The 21,972-nt window shown below is 40.9% G+C and overlaps 1 protein-coding gene across 3 annotated transcripts in view; it reads left to right on the top strand.

Annotated features, from left to right (window-relative positions):
* CFAP61 (cilia and flagella associated protein 61) overlaps nt 1–21,972 on the top strand; it is a 423,133-nt gene that overhangs the window by 299,312 nt on the left and 101,849 nt on the right. For all 3 annotated transcript variants that reach the window (XM_073672462.1, XM_073672463.1, XM_073672461.1), the window contains one exon: nt 1,079–1,284. In XM_073672462.1, coding sequence (XP_073528563.1) covers nt 1,079–1,284 — 206 coding nt within the window. The remainder of the gene's footprint in view (nt 1–1,078; nt 1,285–21,972) is intronic.

The raw sequence follows: 21,972 nt of genomic DNA, 5'->3' as shown, positions 1-21,972 counted from the left end.
GAAGGGTGTTAAACAAGGAGAAAATTCACTGAGACACAAGTAGACAAATTATTTTTCAATCTGATAGGATCAAATGAAAAGCAAATATAGGGGACGAATTGCCAGGATATCTTGCATATTTCTTATTTTACAGTGAATCTGTCCATATCATCACCTTGATGTAATAATATGCCTTGGTGCCTCAAATACAAATACATGAGGGTCTTGACATACTATTACACTAAGGTGCCACTTATTTTGGAACTTAATTCACTTTTAGCATACGGTGTCACAAACCCTACTCCAAGTCTTCATCAATCTCTGGATGCTCTATGAGTGTATATTCAGACTTTTATTCTGTTCTTAAAAGGACTCTGTCAGCACAGAATGACTGTTCAAACTAAGTCCACCACTCGGTACTTCATGGCGGGGCCAATAATTTATATACATCTTCCCACCTGCTTGTTGTACATCTGTTTCAACCCTCCCCTTATTTGATTGACAGATATGACTTTATAGAGCTAGAGAAGGGTGGAGATAAAGGTTAACCAAACAGGTGGGAAGGTGTAGTTAAATTATTCTCCCCACCATGAAGCATCAAGTGCTTGTACTTGGTTTAAACAGTCATTCTGTGCTGATAGTCCCTTTAAAACGGATCTGTCACCATATTTCACAACACACAACACAAACAGTATATTATTAACTAGGTCTTTTAGACTTGATTAAAACTGATGTACTTACTTTAAAAATCCACATCAGAATGACTTTCTGAACCTTTTTGAAGTGTATTAAAATTATCAATTTATGAGTGCTAGATGCTGGACTGAGATGATTTATCTTAACATCAGGATAATACAGCCATTCTGACATGAATTTTCAAAATAAGTACACCAGCCTCATCAAATCCAACATAACTACTTAATAATGTATTCAGTTTGAATTGTGAAGTCTAGTGACAGACCCAATTTAATTATGAACCAAGCTAAATAGTGTGAAACTAAATCTGCAAGATGTGTATAGAATTGTTTGGTTTTATATACCATTATCGCTTCAGCCTTACTCATCATCTTATTAAATACTTTTTACAATGATATTTTAGGGACAAGAAATGATAACTGGCAAAGCACTTAATGGAAATTACTTCCGGCTGCACATCAATCAGTACAGCATGGTGGAAGCTATAACTTGTTTATCTCTGAAGCCTTTTCCTGTATCCAATCTCATATGCCTATATGGACAGCATGAGCGTCTTCTAAATAATCTGTGCTCTCGTTTTAAAGAAGGGCTCATTCTAGACCTCTACAGGTAAGACACTTAACCATGCTACATTATTGGTACCTTTGTACACAAATGCTTATAGTCTAGTCAAACCTCATAGTCAGATATGATTGTACAGGACTCCTAATATTAAAACAAACATAGTCTGTATTCACGTAATTAAAATGTACACGATTATATAAAAAAAAAAAATTGAAAAGACATACAACTGGTAAAATTCCAGAGTACGTGGGCGCATAAGGCTACCTGTTATGGACAAGCAATGTAATCAGGAATGTAAAACAGGCCTGATGCCAATATATCAAAACCTTATAAATAATAATGGTACTCAAACAAGATCTAGAAAGAAGCGTGACATGTTTCTGGTTTCAAGATACAAGACCTAGGAAGGACAGGATTGAAGTGGTTGGCCTATAGACAATTATCACCTATTACAAGGATAAACATAGGATCACTAAAGGTCTGGCTGCAAGACGCTGCCGGCAGCTCATCTACTGCACAAATGCCCGTTTCTAACCTGCCTTGACTTTTGCCATGCAAATGAATTAGGAGGCCACCATACATATTAAATGGTTAGCTGGTCCCACTGAAATCACGTGTTTGACTAATATAAAAAATCGAATGTACAGCCCCAATTCCAAGAAAGTTGGGACGTTGTGTAAACTGTAAAGAAAACAAGAATGTAATGATTTGGAAACCTTCTATAGATATGTTTTTTTCACACCTGAACATACAGGGTGAGCCATTTATATGGATATACCTAAATTAAATGGGAATGGTTGGTGATATCAACTTCCTGTTTGTGGCATATTAGTATATGGGAGGGGGAAAACTTTTCCAGTTGGGTGGTGACCATGGCGGCCATTTTGAAGTCTGACATTTTGGATCCAACTTTATTTTTTTCAATGGGAAGAGGGTCATGTGACATCAAACTTATTGAGAATTTCATAAGAAAAACAATGGTGTGCTTGGTTTTAATGTAACTTTATTGTTTCATGAGTTTTTTACAAGTTTATGACCACTTATAAAATGTTTTCAAAGTGCTGTCCATTGTGTTGCATTGTCAATGCAACCCTCTTCTCCCACTGTTGACACACTGATAGCAACACCGCAGAAGAAATGCTAGCACAGGCTTCCAGTATCCGTTGTTTCAGATGCTGCACATCTCGTATCTTCACAGCATAGACAATTGCCTTCAGATGACCCCAAAAATAAAAGTCTAAGGGGGTCAGATTGAGAGACCTTGGTGGCCATTCAACTGACCCACGACGACCAATCCACTTTCCAGGAAACTATTCATGTAGGAATGCTCGGACCTGACACCCATAATGTGGTGGTGCACCATCTTGTTGGAAAAGCTCAGGGAATGTGCCATCTTCAGTGCATAAAGAGGGCAACACATCATCATGTAGCAATTTCAGATATCCAGTGGCATTGAGGTTTCCATTGATGAAGAATGGCCCCACTATCTTTGTACCCCATATACCGCACCGTACATCAAGATACGGAGGGTCAATTTTCAACTAGGTGACATAACTGTGTGTAAAAAGATGTTAGAGAGGTAGAGTCTCTCAGAAGCAAAGATGGTCAGAGGTTCACCAATCTCTAAATAGCTGTGTCTAAAAAATTGTGGAACAATTTCAGGAACATGCTCCTCAATGTAAAATTGCCAAGACTAATATCCCACCATCGACAGTCCATAATGTCATCAAAAGATTAGGATTCTGAAGAAATTCACATATAAAGGACAAAACTGACAGTGAGTATTGGATCTACAGGACCTTGGGTGCCACTACATTTAAAAACAGGCATGATCCGGTCGTGCCAATTACTGCATAGACTTAGGAATACTTCCAGAAATCATTGTCTGTGAACACAGTGTGTCATGCAATCCACAAATGCAAGTGAAAGCTCTATCATACAAAGAAGGAGCCATATGTCAACACAATCCAGAACACTGCCATCTTCTCTGGACTAAAACTCATTTTAAATGGACTGAGAAAAAAATAGAAAACTGCTCTTTAGTCAGATGAATCAAAATTGAAAATTCTTTATGGAAACCCCAAACTCTGTGGCCCGCAGAATCAAGAAGAGAGGCTCATCCTGCTTGCTATCAGTGCACAGTTCAAAAGCTTGAATCTCTTATAGTATGGAGTTGTATAAGTGCCAATGGCATGGGCAGCTTACACATCTTGCAAGGCGCTATCAATACTGAGCATTATATAGAGGTTTTAGAACAAAATATGCTTTCATCAAGGCAACGTCTATTTAGGGAAGACCTTGCATATTTCATTCAGCAAGACAATGCAACCACATATTGCATCCTTCACAATAACACAGCTTTTCAGAAGAGGTCGGGTGATGAACTGGCCTCCTGCAGTCCAGACCTTTCGCCAATAAAAAGCATTGGCCACATTATAAAATGTAAAATCCAGTAAGGCTATGTGCCCACGTTGCATTTATGAAGCAGAAAATTTCTGCTGCATAAATGCAAGTCCTCTCCCGGAAAAACGCATGCGGAATTCCGCACGCGTTTATCGTGCATTTTTCGCGCGTTTATCACGCGTTTTCCACATGCGGAATTGCCTTGCGTTTTTTATGTATTGGACAAAGGCAATTCCGCTTGCGGAAACGCAAAATTAAATGACATGCTGCGGATTTTTGAACGCGGCATAAACGCTGCGGAAAAATCCGCAGCATGTGCATAGAACTTGCGGAATCCCATTGGGGACCATGGGGTGCGGATATACATGCGTTTTTCAAGCGTTTACGCTGCGGAAATTCCGCAGCATATACGCTTTAAAAATGCTACGTGGGCACACAGCCTAAGGCTATGTGCCCACGATGCAAATTTGAAGCAGAAATTTCCTGAGCGTTTCTGCATCTCCTTGGCAGAAAAAACGCATGCGGATTTTACATGCATTTCTTTCATGCGTTTATGCATGCGTTTTTGCATGCATTTTTTTCAAGCGTTTTTCCAAGCGATTTTGAGCATCACATGGAAAAGGGCTTGACAAGTTGGTCACACAATATAAATCCAACCAACTGGCATAGATTTATATTGTGTGACCAACTTAGAGGAAATTTCTACTATCAAATGCTGCATCTAAAGTAAAAAAAAAAAATTAGGAAGTAAAAAGAAATAAAAAACCTTATACTCGCCTCTCGCCTCCCCCCAGCGTCCTCTCTCCTCGGCATCCCGCGGTGTACTAGCAGGACCTGCTCTGACATCAGTTAGTCATCTGATGGTCACACGAACATCACCTGACCGCTGACGTCAGCGGTTGTGTGACCATCAGCTGACTAAATGACGTCACCGCAGGTCCTGCCAGTACACCACGGGATGCCGAGGAGAGAGGACGCCGCTGGGAGGAGACCAGGGGCCGCCGGAGAGGTGAGTATGAATCATTTTTTTATTTTATAATTCTCTTTTCACTTGCAGGTACCATGGTACCCGGGTTGGATGAGAGTCTCCTCTTCTCCAGTCCCGGGTACCATCCGCGCATGGAACCGCATAACATCCGCATGTATACATGCAGATGTTATGCGGTTCAATGCAAGTCAATGGGCGCGATTTTGCCACAAAATCGCGCCCAAATTGGTTGTGCTGCCGATTTTTCCGCAATGATAATCCGCAGCTTAAATTTCCGCAGCATGTGCGTAGCACATGCGGATTATCATTGGGATACATCCCAGACCTCTTAACAAGCTATTTTAATGCGTTTCCACTGCGAAAATGCCGCCGCGGAAACGCATTAAATCCACATCGTGGGCACACAGCCTTAAGAAGATCTGGGACTGTGGGGCAGCTACATCAGACCGGAATGGAACCCAAGTCTTCTCCCAAAATTCCAACAATTGGCCTCCTCATTTCCCAGACGTTTACAGACTGTTGTAACAAGAATCGGGATGCTACACAGTGGTAGACATGGCCCTGCCCCAACTTTGTCAAGATGTTGTTGCTCTTATCAATTTCTAAATGAGATATTTTTTTTTTCAAACGCAATGGTAAAATGTCTAACATTCATCTTCAGATCTATGTTCTGAATAAAATAGGGCTACAAGAGGTTTCCAATGTTTGGGGGAACTTGGGGCTGTACATGACTGGCTGTAAAGTCAATACATTGTTTAAAAAGCTGAAAACAGAGAAACCGCAACAATAACCTGGTCTACTATGATAGTCTTAGTGTTCATAACAAATACTGAAAACCAGAATGAAACCTGAAAAGTCTTTTTAGTCTGTGTTAGGCTTTGATGATAATTTAGGAATCTGTTCCTATGAACCATCCAGTGGGTGGTCTTCATTCAACTTTCTTGGTGAACCAACCAGACAATATTGAACTATTTCCTTGAGTACACTGCATCGCAATCTATACTGGTTGTCGGATGATTCACGATAAAAGACTGTGACATTTTCTCTGCTACTTTAAGTACCCGCATTTTCTTCAATGAAAACACACAATTCCTGCTTCTATGAAAAGTTTCTTTAGATGCATCGATTTGTTGTTTGAGCTAAACGAAAATGACTTTTCGAAATCATTTTACTTTCCATTTGGTTATGAATGCATCATGGATAAAAGCATCCAGTGCACTGTGGAGAAAAGCAATAGCATGTCCACATTCAGGAACGTGTTCATTCCTGGGCTGCTCCAGGTCTTGATAGAAGAATCCTTTTTATTATGTGTTACTTGTAACTGTAAGGTTTGGGCACTTCGTAGTAGTAATGTGCAGACGTAGAGTCCTTATCATGATATCTGTGGTAGCTGATATATTGCACACTGGGGCATATGTTTCAAGCTAAGGGCTCCCTCACACCGGCGTATACATTGGACCAGTGCTATCCAATGTTTTATCTGATAGCACTCGGACCAATGTTGTGCTGTGGGGCAGTGCTGATCAGCGTGCGGCGTGAGAAAACAAAATTGCAGCATGTTGCGCTAATCGGACCATGCCCAACCATGCAAATCTATGGGTGCGTAGAAATCATTGGACTGCACTCAGATGGCATCTGAATGCAGTCCTATTTCTGGAAAAGATGAAGTAATCTTGTTCTCTATCTTCTCCTCACCTGTGCTCCGAAATTCTCATCCTAGAGAATCGGATCACACTAAGCTGACGTTCGGCTCAAACTCTGATCAGAGTTTGAGCCGAGTGTCATTTACATTGATCCGACTCTCTTGCATTGTGGCATAATTTGTGGTAAAAAAAAACCTGTTTTTAATGATTTGCACCATATTTATGATATGTTTTAGAGTCTTTTTTATGATTTGTCCAACTAGGGGGTGTGGCTTCCCTGGGAAAGGGCATGATTTACCTGAAAAGAGGTGTGGCTTAATGTGCCACACAATGTGCCAAAAAATGCCCCAAAATTGTAGTGCACATTTCTGGCACAAAGTAAGCAAATTATTTGTAATGTTATCGTTCACCTTATTGGATAAATATTGTTATATTTAATTAGTTTGGGCAATTCTGCATACGGCAATACCAAAAATTTTAATTTTTTATATTTTTCATTGGCTATTTAGGCTTGGACGCAAGGGGGGAATTTATATATATTATATACATTTGTTTTTAATGTTTTCTCTTTTACACCTTATTAGTTCCCTTAGGGGATTTTACACTGCAACCTCTTGATTACCTATACTATGCAGTACAATACTGCAGAATTGCACTCTGAGAAAACAAAATTCCCTACAAAGTCCAAGTACAGACAAGGCTTCATATGAGTAACACTATAGTAAACATGAAGGACTTCTGTAGGCCTCTGGCTGGCGGCCATGGTATTGCATCAGCACCCAGCAATCACATTGCATGGGGAGTGGTGGAGGAGGAGATGAAGGGCTCTGGAGTGATTGCTGCCATGTTGGAGGCCTTTTAAATGGTGCTGTCTTGTTTAAAAGTGACATTCAGGAGGTCACACTGATGCAGCTGGAATTGGCTTTCAGCACATCAGTTCCTCTTAGGTGCGTAATACAGGCAGCACTCCCATTATACGTAGCTGGGTAAGCTCCTGAGTCTGCTCCATATAGTGATGGTGCACAGCCGCCATATAAGTTCTGCGGCCATTGACAAGGGGTTGATGGACTATTTAAGGCTTCATTTGCTCTATGGTATTGCTGCAAGGAAATTAAACACCTGTTACCAGGTTTCCAGACTGATTGGTTCCCACAAGTCCCCTCAACTGACTGGGACATCTAGTAATCATCTGATTATATATTTTTATTATTTGTTTCACTCACTTATTAGCGCCATTAATTCCACAGCGCTTTACAGCCATTATCATCACTGTCCCCATTGGGGCTTACAGTCTACATTCCCTATCAGTATGTCTTTGGAGTGTGGGAGGAAACCGGAGAACCTGGAGGAAACCCACACAAACACAGGAGAACATACAAACTCCTTTCAGATGTTGTTGTTGGTGTTTGAACCCAGGACCCCAGCGCTGCAAAGCAACAATGCTAACCACTGAGCCAGCGTGCTGCCCTAATTGGGGAACCCTTCCAACTATAAACTGAGACAATCCCATAAACAGGAAAAATCCCTTTTCACAGCTTCGTAACCTTTATGAAATACTCCAGGTTATCACATTTTGCTGCTGTCATTAACCCTCAATATAGAAACTGAAATAATAGGTAAAAAAGTGGCACAAGAAAACACGTGTCGAGATCTTCTCTTTGTTTGGAGAGGCCGTGTTCTGCCATTGCTCCATTTATATTTCGCAGACACAATGTCTCTATGAAGGTGGTGAGCTGAGCACGATGTATATCTGAACTATGAGGACGCGAATGAAGATGTCTAATGGGGCACAGGAACGCTCTCTTTAAAGCTTCATAGATGCATAGAGAACCATGTTGGGCCAGGAAAGGCTTTATCAACTAAAATAGAGTCTGGAGCTAAGTGGCAGAAGGCAGAAGAAAACACTTTGAAATCATTTCATGTTTCTAAGAAACCTTTAACAAAGAACTGAAAAAAGGGAAGGAGGTTTTTTCTTTTTTGTCCATGACTCTCTTTTGTGGTCACCAGTGTCATCATCCCGAACCTCCCTAGGACAAGGATTGTAAGTGCTACTTACAAGTCAATAGCTAGACGTGATAACATGCATTACCCAGCTACTCATGTACTCGTCTCTCTTGGCAGTCAAGCACACTGACCTTCTGGGAAGCAGTAATGCTTCAAAGCATTTTGAAACAAACACTACCATGAACGGGAGAAGAAAGATAAAAGGAGCTCCCGAGATGTTCATATGAAATATTATTAATAAATAGGTGACATTGTTCTGCTGTCATTCTACACTGTAGTGCTCTTGTATAGGGCTGAACACTTTGTGATATATGTTTCAGTAGACATTAGCTCTTATACCATTAGAAATGGGAATGAATGGAGAGGGGAGCACTTCAGATGGAAAAGCCGATACAATATGTATTATAGAAAGCAAGAATTTATCTGAGTGGGGTTTCATGAAATGCCTTTCCATTGTTCATACATACATAATGGAAGGCAATGATATAGTACATTTCTTATAGTAATGCTAAGTATTTATCCCAACAAATATATGTACATGTATATTAAAAAGAATGAGGTGAGCTTTGTATCTACAGGTGCATCTCACTAAATTAGAATATTATTAAAAAGTTTATTTATTTCAGTTCCTTAATGCAAAAAGTGAAACTCCTATATTATATAGAGTTACTACAAATAGAGTGTTTATTTCAAGTGTTTATTTCTGTTAATGTTGATGATTATGGCTTACAGCCAATGAAAACACAAAAGTCATTATCTCAGTAAATTAAAATAATTAACAAAAAACAACTGCAAAGGCTTCCTAAGCGTTTAAAAAGGTTGCTTAGTCTGTTTCAATAGGCTCCACAATCATGGGGAAGACTGCTGACTTGACAGATGTCCAAAAGGCAGTCATTGACACACTCCACAAGGTCCCAGAGTTCCAATTTTCATTTGGAAATCAAGGTCCCAGAGTCTGGAGGAAGAGTGGAGAGGCCACAATCCAAGCTGCTTGAGGTCTAGTGTGAAGTTTCCACAATCAGTGATGGTTTGGGGAGCCATGTCATCTGCTGGAGTAGGTCCACTGTGTTTTATCAAGACCAAAGTCAGCGCAGCCGTCTACCAGGACATTTTAGAGCACTTCATGCTTTCCTCTGCCGACAAGCTTTCTGGAGATGGAAATGTCATTCTCCAGCAGGACTTGGCACCTGTCCACACTGCCAAAAGTACCAGTACCTGGTTTATAAACAACAGTATCACTGTGCTTGATTGGCCACCAAACTCGCCTGACCTTGAATCGATGGGGTATTGTCAAGAGGAAGATGAGAGATACCAGATCCAACAATGCTGACGAGCTGAAGGCTGCTATCAAAGCAACCTGAGCTTCCATAACACCTCAGCAGTGCCACAGGCTGATCGCCTCCATGCCACGCCGCATTGATGCAGTAATTGATGCAAAAGGAGCCCCAACCAAGTAGTGAGGGCATTAACTGAACATATATTTCAGTAGGCCAACATTTCGGATTTTAAAATAATTTTTCAAGCTGTTGTTATAAAGTATTCTAATTTACTGAGATAATGACTTTTGTGTTTTCGTTGGCTGTAAGACATGATCATCAACATTAACAGAAGTAAACACTTGAAATAGATCACTCTGTGTGTAATGACTTTATATAATATATGAGTTTCACTTTTTGTATTGAAGAACTGAAATAAATTAACTTTTTTATGATATTCTAATTTAGTAAGATGCACCTGTATCTCCTATGATCAAAGGCTATTGTACAGTTACATAAAGGGCTTTCTGCTTCATCTCTTTGCCAGCTGTAATATGGAATATTCCAATTCATGTCCATACGTTGTAATCCAGACTCAATGTATCAGTGACCTGTACAGGATTACATCAGAAGCTGCTGGAGCCGGAGGAATCCAAGAGTGCTTAGACACTATATAAATATTCCTCAGATGTCACTGTATCTGAGTGTTCAAGAATATTTTGTAGAATGTCCCTGTAATTATGCAAACCAAGGGTGTTAGTGGGGTCTTAAAGGGGATCTGTCACCATTTTTAAGCTATCTAAACTATTACTATAGGCATACAGGTTATACATGGTGGGCCATTTATATGGATACACCTAAATTAAATGGGAATAGTTGGTGATATCAACTTCCTGTTTGTGGCACATTAGTATATTGGAGGGGGAAAACCTTTTCAGATGGGTGGTGACCATGGCCATGGCCATTTTGAAGTCGGCCATTTTGGATCCAACTTTATTTTTTTCAATGGGCAGAGGGTCATGTGACACATCAAACTTATTGAGAATTTCATAAGAAAAACAATGGTTTGCTTGGTTTTAACGTAACTTTATTCTTTCATGAGTTTTTTACAAGTTTATGACCACTTATAAAATGTGTTCAAATGTTGCCCATTGTGTTGGATTGTCAATGCAACCCTCTTCTCCCACTCTTGACACACTGATAGCAAAACACATGAAAGAATAAAGGTATGTTAAAACCAAGCACACCATTGTTTTTCTTATGAAATTCTCAATAAGTTTGATGTGTCACATGACCCTCTTCCCATTGAAAAAAATAAAGTTGGATCCAAAATGGCCGACTTCAAAATGGCCGCCATGGTCACCACCCATCTGGAAAAGTTTTCCCCCTCCCATATACTAATGTGCCACAAACAGGAAGTTGATATCACCAACCATTCCCATTTAATTTAGGTGTATCCATATAAATGGCCCACCCTGTAGACTGCTGAAAAAAAGTCCTCCCTGTATGCCTCATAGCAGGCTTGTTGTTGAGAAATCATCTTTTCTCACTTTAATGTAAATTACCTCTTCCAGCCTCTGGGGAGGACTTTGGCAGATAACGCTGCCTCCGCACTCCATCTTCGTATATCTCTCCTCCCATCAGCCATTCTTTGTCCCTATGACGTCAGATGCTTGAGAGGACATAACACGCATGCACATTACTGTTTTCTTCTTTTCTCCGCAGTCTTCCACCTTCCACCTTTCTATGGGCGCAGGCATCAAGTGCCATCAGCGCAGGTGCCATACCCCATGATCTCCAGTGCGCATCTAATCAGCTTGTTGAACACCTGCGCAGAAGGAACTTGATACCTGTGCCCATAGATAGGCCGACGTCACTGGAACAGAGTGATGCTGATGGGACAAATGGAGATGAAATGCGGAGGCAGCATTATCTTTTGGGCAACGTCCTGCCCATTGCCTGGAGCTAATTTACATAAACTGATAAAAGATAATTTCTCAACAAAAAGCATTTGATATACTCTCTTTCCCTCCTCCTAAAATAATATAGGGTACTTAGTTAACATAATTTTGGTTAAAAAAAGTAAAAGCCATTCCACCACGTCAAGGTGACCCTATTCGGGACGGTCCTAACCTCTAGTATTAAAACCTTACCATATGTCAAGTGACGTAATGTGAATAAAGGCTGAGAAGGACTGAGACCCAGCTAATAGACACCCAGCCATGGGGAGCTATATAAATACAATGTCCAGCTCAAAGAAAAGGGATGCCACACCCTTGACAAGCACCCTATATTATTTTCATGCACTATTGCTATTTATTTATTTACTGCAGGGTGTTTGCTTATTTGGTTTTTATTTTAGGTTTTATCTGTTTAGTGGCCAGTGTGAACATGCGCCTACATGCTGCATGCACACCAATTTATATTCCAGTTAATCTCTTTAGGTTTTTGTTTCAGACTTGTAATAGGAACCTGAAGCTTTACTCTGGTTTCCGTTTAAATCCTAAAGGCCAAAAAAGGAAAAAAAAAGATATAGTAACTATGATGCAGAACTTATACCTCTCATTCTGTATATTATTGGTGGCTGGAAGATGCACCAAGTACTTGACTCATGCTAAACGGTCTTCATGGCATATTAAAGTGTGTAGGTGGGAAGCGGATTGATTTTCCCTGTAAAATACACTGATGATCTCATTTGTCATTTGTTCTTAAATATGTACTCATGTTTCACGTTGTGGCAGAACAAAGACCCTGCTCCCTTTATTATAATCTATTAAATATTCAATGGTGGGTTGAACTTTGCACATAAAACAGAATAATTCCAATATGTAGAGTGTTAGACGAGCATGTAGTATCTAATTATTTTTATGATTTCTACAGCTGTCGTGCATATTGGGGAAATTACATTTTGATAGAAGATATTCATTACAATCATAGTTTAGAAGGCATGAAAAAGAAAGTTTAGCAGTGCTGCAGGCCATTGTGTTCCCCAAATCACAGTCACAGAAAGAAAGTTATCGTAAATTTACATGAAAACCATTCTTCTTGTGTCCTATCAGTTAAGGGTGGCTGCTGATTCTACTCCTCCATTGCTTAAAGCGAGCCTCCACCCCTGAGCCTAAATGTCAATATACATTTCCTATGTGTGGTCATGATACCTGGTGCCCATCATTGTGAAGCTGGTGCCGCCCTCTAATGGCAGCCATTCTCCTCTTCTAAATGGCCACTGCAAAGTCACAAGGAGCGCTGTGAACAATTCTGAACAGCACCTTCCCTTTTTCCCTCCCATTGGTGTGGAATGGACCTGCCCTAATGACAGCGGCATGGTGTCCATACAGAAAGGGCTGTGGAGGCATGGTTCAGACCTTCTATAGAGCTTCGTATGTCTCTGTGGAGGCCGTTTTGGACAAGAAGAGAGGCTACTGACCCTCCTATCAAAAACAAGCCCTCATTCAACTTTGGAGGCCAGAAAAAAAGTTACAGCTCTCGGAAAAAGGGAAAGGAAAAATGCAAACTGTAAAAACAAAAATTGTCTGCGGAGCCGGGGAGATTAAAGGGGTTACCTAGGCAATCTATGTGAATGCAAACAGCTGAATTGTGACAGTGTTCGGTCCGCACGCTGTCACGATTCCCCGGTATTGCAGATGCGAGCGGATGATCACAACCCTTTACTAGGGAACCTGTCACTTGAAAAAACGCTATTAACCTGCAGATATAGGATTAAATACGAATAAAGTTCATTTCCTCTTGGCAGCAGGGTTAGGGTCCCAGCCGCCGGGCAGGTTCAGAACACTATTAACCTGCAGATTAACCCAACGTCTGCAGGTTAATAGCGTTTTTTCACGTTACAGGTTCCCTTTAATGTTAAGAGCTCTATTCTCCATTTTACTTGCGTCCTCACGATCTTGGTAGTAAGTAGTTGGCAGAATGGGAACCACACTGTTCATTTTCCTTGCAGTGGAAGAAAGTACCGTGACATTGCACCCATTGTTATTTGTTGGGTGCCTGTGGTTCTCCATCACCAAGGGCCACACTTGGTTTGACCCTTTTTACCTCAATAGACCGAACTGGAGGAAATAATGGTTGTTTGTTGGAGACAAGTTTTTTTAGTAAATACTAATGCATGATCTATTTTTCTTTCCATTGCTTTTTGATGTTTCATCCTTTGTTAGATAGAACTTCATAACATCAGACGAGTGACGATATTGCTCGTATCCAAAGTACATCAAGCTATTTAGCTTTTTCACAACCATCATTTTTATACTATGCGATATTCATTAGCTTCCATTTGTAATCCTATAGCAAAATAGATAATTGTAGCAGAAAATAACATTTCAGTTGTATTGAAAAGAACATTGTCTAGCAAAAGAATGAAGCCTATATTCAAGGGAAGTAATTGATGCAGGATTCGGACATGAAATGGGCCTATCTGTACTCTTCAATCCGTGCCACTTGTGCTCGCATTAACTGCTCATAATCTTAGTGCTGCTCACCTAGGCAGGCAGCGCGCGGTGGCGCCTACGTCCAGGCAAGCATCGGCACTGCTAATGCTTTAACCCCACTGGCCTTTTCACTTAGACCCAATTTATATGGGCCATTGTTTGCATCAGGCTAAAAGTGATTAAATAATTATTGCAATTTTAATGAGATGCCAAGATGAAATTGCATGTATAATGAGATAATTATAATAAATGCCCAACCGATAATAGGTAATAGAGACATTAGGCCAGAAGAATGAGCAGAGATCCTGTATAATAAGTGAAGGTTTTTTTTTTCCCAGAGGATTGGGTAAGAGATATGACTATGTTCAACAAAGAGATTTTACACAATAATAATTACCAATCAGATTATGCTAAATGTGGGATACGTGATGCATATGTAATGAGCTGTGAAAAGCGGGGTTAAAAAACCTTGCTGCTGCTGGAATGTACAGGGATAAATAGGTTCACAATTACATAAAAGCTGTATCATTTTGTTCTTATTGTTCAACACCTTTTAATCATTTTTTTTTCCAAGCAAAAGACTGGGAAATGGGAACAGCTAGAGTATTGACTGAGCGGCTGAGTGGGACTAATGCAGCTCTGTACACCGCGCAGGCTAATTAGAGGGAATAGGTGTGCTTTTTATCAGGCCAGCAGCAGAATAGCAGAGGAGAAATATAGGAAGGCAAACAAGAGATCTAGCATGTTTCTTTTGTCCTGGAATTAAATGGCAGCCACACTTCAAACTACTAATTCCATCTCTGAGAACCAAATCAATAAAAATCGCTTGACAATTTAAGGTAATTTTCGGGAGGTTTTCTGTTTCATTTCCTCTCGATGTTGCCGAAGAGAGAGCAGACTTCATGGCTAATTTGCGAAGGTAGAAGTAAATCAGTGGGACCTTTTTGAAAATAAGGATCTGGAATATGTTTACATCCAATTTCTTAAATGAGCATTGATAAGTGAATTGACTTAAAAGTAGTTTGATCATATAAAACTAATATATTGTTATTATTATTAATAATAACAATAATAGCAACAATAAAAAATACAAACTATATATTGGTTTTACAAGTGTTTTATAGTTACCTCTTCATTTTTTAGACAGTGATTACAGTTTACATTTGGCCCCTTTTGATACATGTTTGCATGCAGCTTTGTAGAACAGTAAGGCCACGTTCACACGTTGAGTATTTAGTTAGTATTTTACCTCAGTATTTGTAAGCCAAAACCAGGAGAGGAACAATCAAAGGAAAAGTATAATAGAAACACGTCACCACTTCTGTATTTTTTACCCACTGCTGGTTTTGACTTACAAATACTGAGGAAAACTCACCAAATACTCAAGGTGTGAACATGACCTAAGGGCTCACTCAGACGTCCATGGAGCTTGGTCTGATCATAGACTGCAATGCATGGACTGGCTGTGGGACTCCCGACCGCAGCATGACATATAGTATATTTCTATGAGGCTGTCATGCTCGGAGAGCTGCAGCCAGTCCGTGCTTTGACCAATTTGCAGGGATGTCTGATTGAGCCCCAGCCTGAGTGAAACACATGAACTAGTTGTTGAACAATTGTCATTTGTCCTTGTCCCCTACAACACCTCAATGTAAGAATGAAGGGGACTAACTCTGGTGTGACACTACTCATCAGCTGGAGTTGTCTGGTAGTGGACAACCCCTTTAATATTGCACATGCTTTATTACACTACATAATTGCACATCATGCTGTGTGATACTTATAGATGTTTTGCATTGGCCATGGACCTTTGTTTACAGGAGGTAGAGGGTAATTCTGCCCACTTATCATGGAGCTCCTGTTTAATTTCTGTGTGTAGAATAATGGTGCTTTTTAAGTGTTTTTTATCATTTCTGTTGTTTTTTTTGTGTTATGCATTGAAGCTTTTAATAAGATAATATTTTTCATGGTGCCTACTAGTGCGCACTGCTATTATTTGTATAGCTATTGGTCTTTTCCTTTAGTATATGTGTTTTGCCATGCGAGCACCTAGGGATTATTTCACCGATTTATCATTTGTGGGGTTTTTTAAGTAAGTTTCCTTTTTTGTCTTGTGGTATTATTTGCAGTTTTGGTGCCAAATTCTTCAAAATTGCGCACCCAATTCATGATTTTGCCACAAAGTCAAAAATTCTATTTTTTCTGTCTTGAGCTGTTTTTGTAACATTTCAGTGCCAAAAGTTGCATGTTCTCTCTATGGTAAGGGAAAGAAATAAGTAGGTACTGAGTTAGGAAACTGTGATCATATCATAATATTAAAGGGGTTGTCTCAGGAGAAAGATTGATGGCAATCACTGCAGTTTTATCACTTTGACCTACGGAGATTACTAGCAGGAAGTAGCATCGGTACTAGGGAAACAGTATGCCACTTCTCCTTTTCTCTGGTCTTTTTTTGCATGGTTGCTTAATTGACCAGTGACTGTAATGGGCAGATCATGTGGTCTCCACAGAACACTTAGAGAAGTCGAAAGTAGATGATGTAAAGCAGTTCTATACTTTTCTAGTGTTACTGCTGTTTTGTGTTAGCTATTGGTGGAGGTCACAGTGATCTGACATTGATGGCATGTCCCAGGAAAATGTCACCAATGTCTGCCTAAAGTCAACCTTCTTAGATGCTTTTTAGCACTTTTTATGTAGCTTGAGCCTTAGGTCATGTTCACACGTACAGTATTTGTCAGTATTTTACATTTAGTATTTTTAAGCCAAAACCAGGAGTGGGTGAAAAAATCAGAAGTGGTGACGTGTTTCTATTATACTTTTCCTCTGATTGTTCCACTCCTGGTTTTGATTTACAAATGCTGATGTGAAATACTGAACATGTGAACGTGGCATTAGAGAGCTTCTACACCACAGATGTAAAGAATGCTTGTGTTTGTGGGATCCTGACATATGTGTAATAGTGGGGAAGGACGTAGCTCCCCTTTGGCACTAACAAGGTTAAACAGAATGTTCCCGACAGTTAGATCTCTCTGGGCTGAAGTTAGGTCCAGTTAAGGGGTTAGCTGTGATAATCCAGCCCAGTAGAGTAAAGGGGAACTCAGTGCTAGGGTTGAACATAGAATGTGAATAAGGTTTTGTTTCTAGTATGTTTCCTTGTGGGCTGTAGTATTGGTAACCAGCCACAAGATGCTACTGTCCCGGATACAGATGACAGGTTAAGTCTGCCAGTAGTGTTGCAGACATTTAGGACAATGAAGGGGTTAATTTTGTGTGATGACAGCCCATAGAGGGTGGGCACTTTAGGAAACCTGTGGTTAGTTTCCAGAACCAGGAAGTGAGAGTTCAGTGTGAGATAGTACTTGGAACTGTCCGTGCAGCCTTGATATAGTGGCTGCTAGGGCAGACATGAGCCCTGTACCCCAAGCAGTAGGATCACCAGAGTGAAGATTCCCTCCACAAGAGTCTCCTGAGTCAGCCGGAGAAACTCAAGAGAGATATTGAGGACCCAGGGTCACATTCTGTCTGCAGGCTGCAGAAGAAGCTAGGACTCAAGTCTAGGATGTGGGGAGAACTAGGATCCGGATATACTGTCATTGGTGAGCAAGATTCTCTAGGGCTAGAGAACAGAGCAACAGAGATGCTTCACTTAAAGAGGGAACCAGGGCTGAAGTTGTATCAAGTACCTGTGGGAAAGATGACAACCCGTTGGGCCTTATCCATTATATCTGCCTGTAAATATTGTACATATTCCTCTTCCCCAAGTAAAGTCCCAGTTATGGTTATGAACCTCGTGTCCTCTGAATTTATTGCTGCCCTGGTTCCAGAAGAGAAATGCCTGGAGACAGACGCGTCCGGCTGGTCTGAAGTAAGTGGAAAGCACCACATACACTGCAGCACATCAGAGGGAGGACACACCTTGTCTGTAGAGTGCCAGAGCAAGCAGGGACCACAGGTCGCCCACGACTACCTCGCTGGGGCACCTTACATATGCACTTAGAGGAAGGTCACTCTCTCAAGTATGTTCTTAAATAGGAGAAAAAAAATATTATTATTGTTTAGAGAGGTTATTGTTATGCTATACGCAGAGAAACCCAGCAAGGCTGACACCAAACCAGCAAAGGCGCAGCCACAGAAGCAGTTGGCGCAAGTTGCCCAGCTAGGCGAGCCCTTGAGGGCCGGGAATACTCTTCACCCAGCTTCCAGTGAAGGGAAGGGGGACTTTGGCAGAGCCCTTCCCAGGCCCACTATCACGACAGCAGGCATCTGGTGTTGTGGTCGGGTGCCTAGTCAAGAACGAGGTGAGTACCTCTGCAAGAACCCCAGGAAGTGTAACCAGAAGAGAAAATGGGAAAACCCCTGAAAAGATAGCAGCACTACTGCTTAGCACCACTTGCCACAACAGCACATATGAACTGCAATAAAGGACTGAGCAGGGAACAGGGTTAAATAGCCCGCCTATTGATCAATACCTCCCAATCATGTCCCAACAGCCACTCCCTGCTAGATTGCACAGCAGAATGGACACAATCCCACCATTGCCTAGTGCTAGACACCGCAATGTCCTGCGTTGCCTGGCAGCAGGGGAACACAGCGCTCCATGTTTCCCGGGCAGAGAAATCAGTGAGAGACACGACATCCCGCGTCCTCTCACATCCTACAACACCAAAATGCGATGCTCCATAAGATTGGAATGGTTTCCCTGCACGCATAGTAGCTCAGCCTACAGGGTCAGGAAAATGGCAGCGCCTTCGACTGGAGTAGTGTAGCACTGGGCCTGATCCATTCCCAGGTTGGGAGCACAGAGCCACAATTCCTAATAGTCATTGAGGTATGGAAAAAAAGAAGTGTCATTAAGTAAAATCCTGAATACATTTAATTAGCAAATCACAATTATTTTGTTTAGGAGGTAATCACTATAATACACTGATAGAAACCTGTCCTAGATTGTTAATAGGACAAGTGTCTGTGAGTATGTGCACCAGCAAACTTGGCTGCTGTAACCTGGAGATAATTTATACCACACACTATCAAGCTATCTCTAGGTCACAACCGGTATTCAGGATTTAGAAAGATATGGTGGGCTTCAGGGCAGCAGCCTCTTCTTAGTCACCACCCCTGGTAACTCCAGTATTAGATCAGAAAGACATAATGGAAAGCAGTATGAAGAGTCCTTCCTATCCCACAGCACCTGTGGTATCTCCAGTAGTAGATCAGATAGGGAGGTCAGCATTGATAGCAGCCTTTTTATTATTTCATCTCCTTTAGAATCTCCAATCTCTTCTTACCCCAGCAACTTAATATATTCAGTATAGAGGTAAGATAGACCGGGTGGGCAGCAGTGTGAGCAGCCTTTTCTTACTACAGCTCCCTGCTATCTCCAGTATTAGATCAGATAGGGTTGACAAAAGTGTAAAAAGCCTCTTCTTACCTCAGAACCCCTGGTATCTCAACTATTAGATCAGATAGTTAAGGTGGAGCAATGTGAGCAGCCTATTCTTACCTCAGCACCTCTAGTATCTTCAGTATTAGATCAGACAGGGCTGGACAGCAGTGTGAGCAGCCTCTTGTTACATCAGCACACCTGGTATCTAAAATTTTAGATCAGATAGACAGAGTGTACAGCAGTGTGAGCAGCCTTTTATTATTTCAGCACCCCTGGTATTTGCAGTATTAGATCAAATAGACAGGGTGGACTTCAGTGTGAGCAGTCTCTTCTTACCTCAGCACCTCTAGCATCTCTAGTATTAGATCAGAAATAGAGTGTGGACAGCAGTGTGATCTTTTTACCTCAGCACCCCTGGTATCTGCAATAATAGATCAAATAGACAGGGAGGACAGTAGTGTGAGCAGCCTCTTACCTCAGCACCCCTGGTATCTCCAGTATTATATCAGATACACAGGGAAGACAGCAGTGTGAGCAGCCTCTTACCTCAGCACCCCTGGTATCTCCAGTATTATATCAGATACACAGGGAAGACAGCAGTGTGGGTGGCCTCGTCTTACCTCATTTTCCTTGGAATCTTCAGTAGAATTAGATGAGAATGACAGGGTGGACAGCAGTGTAAGCAGCCTCTTCTTATATCTTATATTGTATCTTCAGTATATTACGTTTGGCTGATCGCAGAGTTGCTTCTCAATATAAATCACTTTATAGAAAAAAAAACCACTAAGACTAAGAGTCAACAGGTACAATGACACATGAAACCACAACCACTGTCAGGAGTAGTGATTTCAATCTGATGAATGCTTTTTATATTTGTCAATTTGTATTCTGCTTCTTTGTCCAATAGTTCTAATCATGTCAGAAAATAGCATTTTATCACCTTTCACCTCCTTCCTGTATTATCCTGTGTTTATGCCAATAAATTTTATTGTAGTCAAGGAAGACAGTGGAACATATGGCGATATAATTCTTGGCTATATCCTCTCTGCTAGTGGTCTTTTAAAAGCGTTGCCTAAGACTTTACAAGCTGCTGATGTTATCCTCAAATCCCAAATTAGATTTTGTAATAATAATACTTTTTTAATAACCATTAAGTCTTCTGGGCTTATTTAAAGCATTCAAAATGTGCTGAAAAAAAGCCATATAGGTCAAAGAGGTCAAAATTACCATAAAAGCTACCAAGACATTACCGAGAAAATCAGACTTCCTTCTCCTGTATGGTTCACACTGTGTAACCTTGAACAATATCTAAAGAAAACTAAATTATCCTCCTCTGATCCATGGAATATAAATTAAAGAGCGAGTATTAATCACAAGATCAAGGCCTTATGATGACACCATTAGATGCAAGATTTAAGCAGCATTTGGCTTTGGGATTTGTAAATGGCAATAAAAGTCATATCATTTAATAAGCTGAGTATATTATGGCAGCAGTAAAAAGAAATGATTTATTCTAAGAGGGGCAAGGTTATGTCGCACTTTATACATTCAACATGGCCCAGCAAAAATAATCAGTAATTAGTTTTCTATAGGTGAAGTTTATTGATTGTAGATTGAAAGTTCTGCAATTATTTAAAGGGGTTGCCCAGGACTGCGATTGTAGGGATTTGACCAACCAACCCCTTCACCACTGAAATTCAGTCTGGAAGTGGCTGGAACTACACAATGTACTGGGTGGAATACAGTAGCCCATACACATCGCTTAGCGGCCACTGCTGAGTACTGCGATTAATATCCCATTCAAGTCACTTGAATGCGAGAGAGAGAGTGCAGTACTCGGCAGTGACCATTAAGCAATGCACAGGGCTGCTGAATTTCATCTAGTTCATTGCTTAGTTCTGTCCGCTGCCGGAGCGAATTTTCGCTGATCGATGAGGGGTGCTGTGTCGGCCCCTCACCAACCCCATATTGATGACCTATCTTATGGATGGATAAGTCATCAATATGTCAGTCATGGACAACTCCACCTCACTAAGGCTATGTGCCCACGATGCAGAAATGATGCAGAAATTTTCCGGAGCATTTCTGCATGTCCTCGGCAGAAAAAATGCATGCGGATTTTACACGCGTTTTTGAAGCGTTTTTACTTGCGGATTTGCCATGCGTTTTTTCAATGCATTGTATAGGCAAATCTGCATGCGGAAACGCACAAGAAATGGTCATGCTGCGTTTTTTTTCCGCACCTAAAATCCGCGCAGAAAAAACCCTGACCATGTGCACAGAACTTGCAAAATATCATAGGAAGTCATGGGATAAGATGTGCAATGCATTTCTGCACGGAAAAAAACTCACAAAAAACGCACCAAATCCGCATTGTGTGCACATAGCCTAACGGCTTTTTCATATGGCTCTTATTTTTCACTATCCTAAATTTGAATGGAGTGTATCAGATGTGGTGCAGGTAGACAGAATCATGCCCTATAGATAAGTCACTATAAATGGTCTAAGAGGAACTTCTTCTATTTACACCTCTGACTTTTAGGGTATGTGCACACGATGCAGAAATGAAGCAGAAAATGTCTGCATCATTTCTGCATCTCCCTGGCAGAAAAAA

The sequence above is a fragment of the Phyllobates terribilis genome, unplaced genomic scaffold (genome assembly GCF_046119375.1).
Source record: "Phyllobates terribilis strain yellow unplaced genomic scaffold, ASM4611937v1 Scaffold_3__8_contigs__length_932513732, whole genome shotgun sequence".
NCBI classification, from domain to species: Eukaryota; Metazoa; Chordata; class Amphibia; order Anura; family Dendrobatidae; genus Phyllobates; species Phyllobates terribilis.
This window is presented reverse-complemented; position numbering and strand designations above follow the sequence as displayed.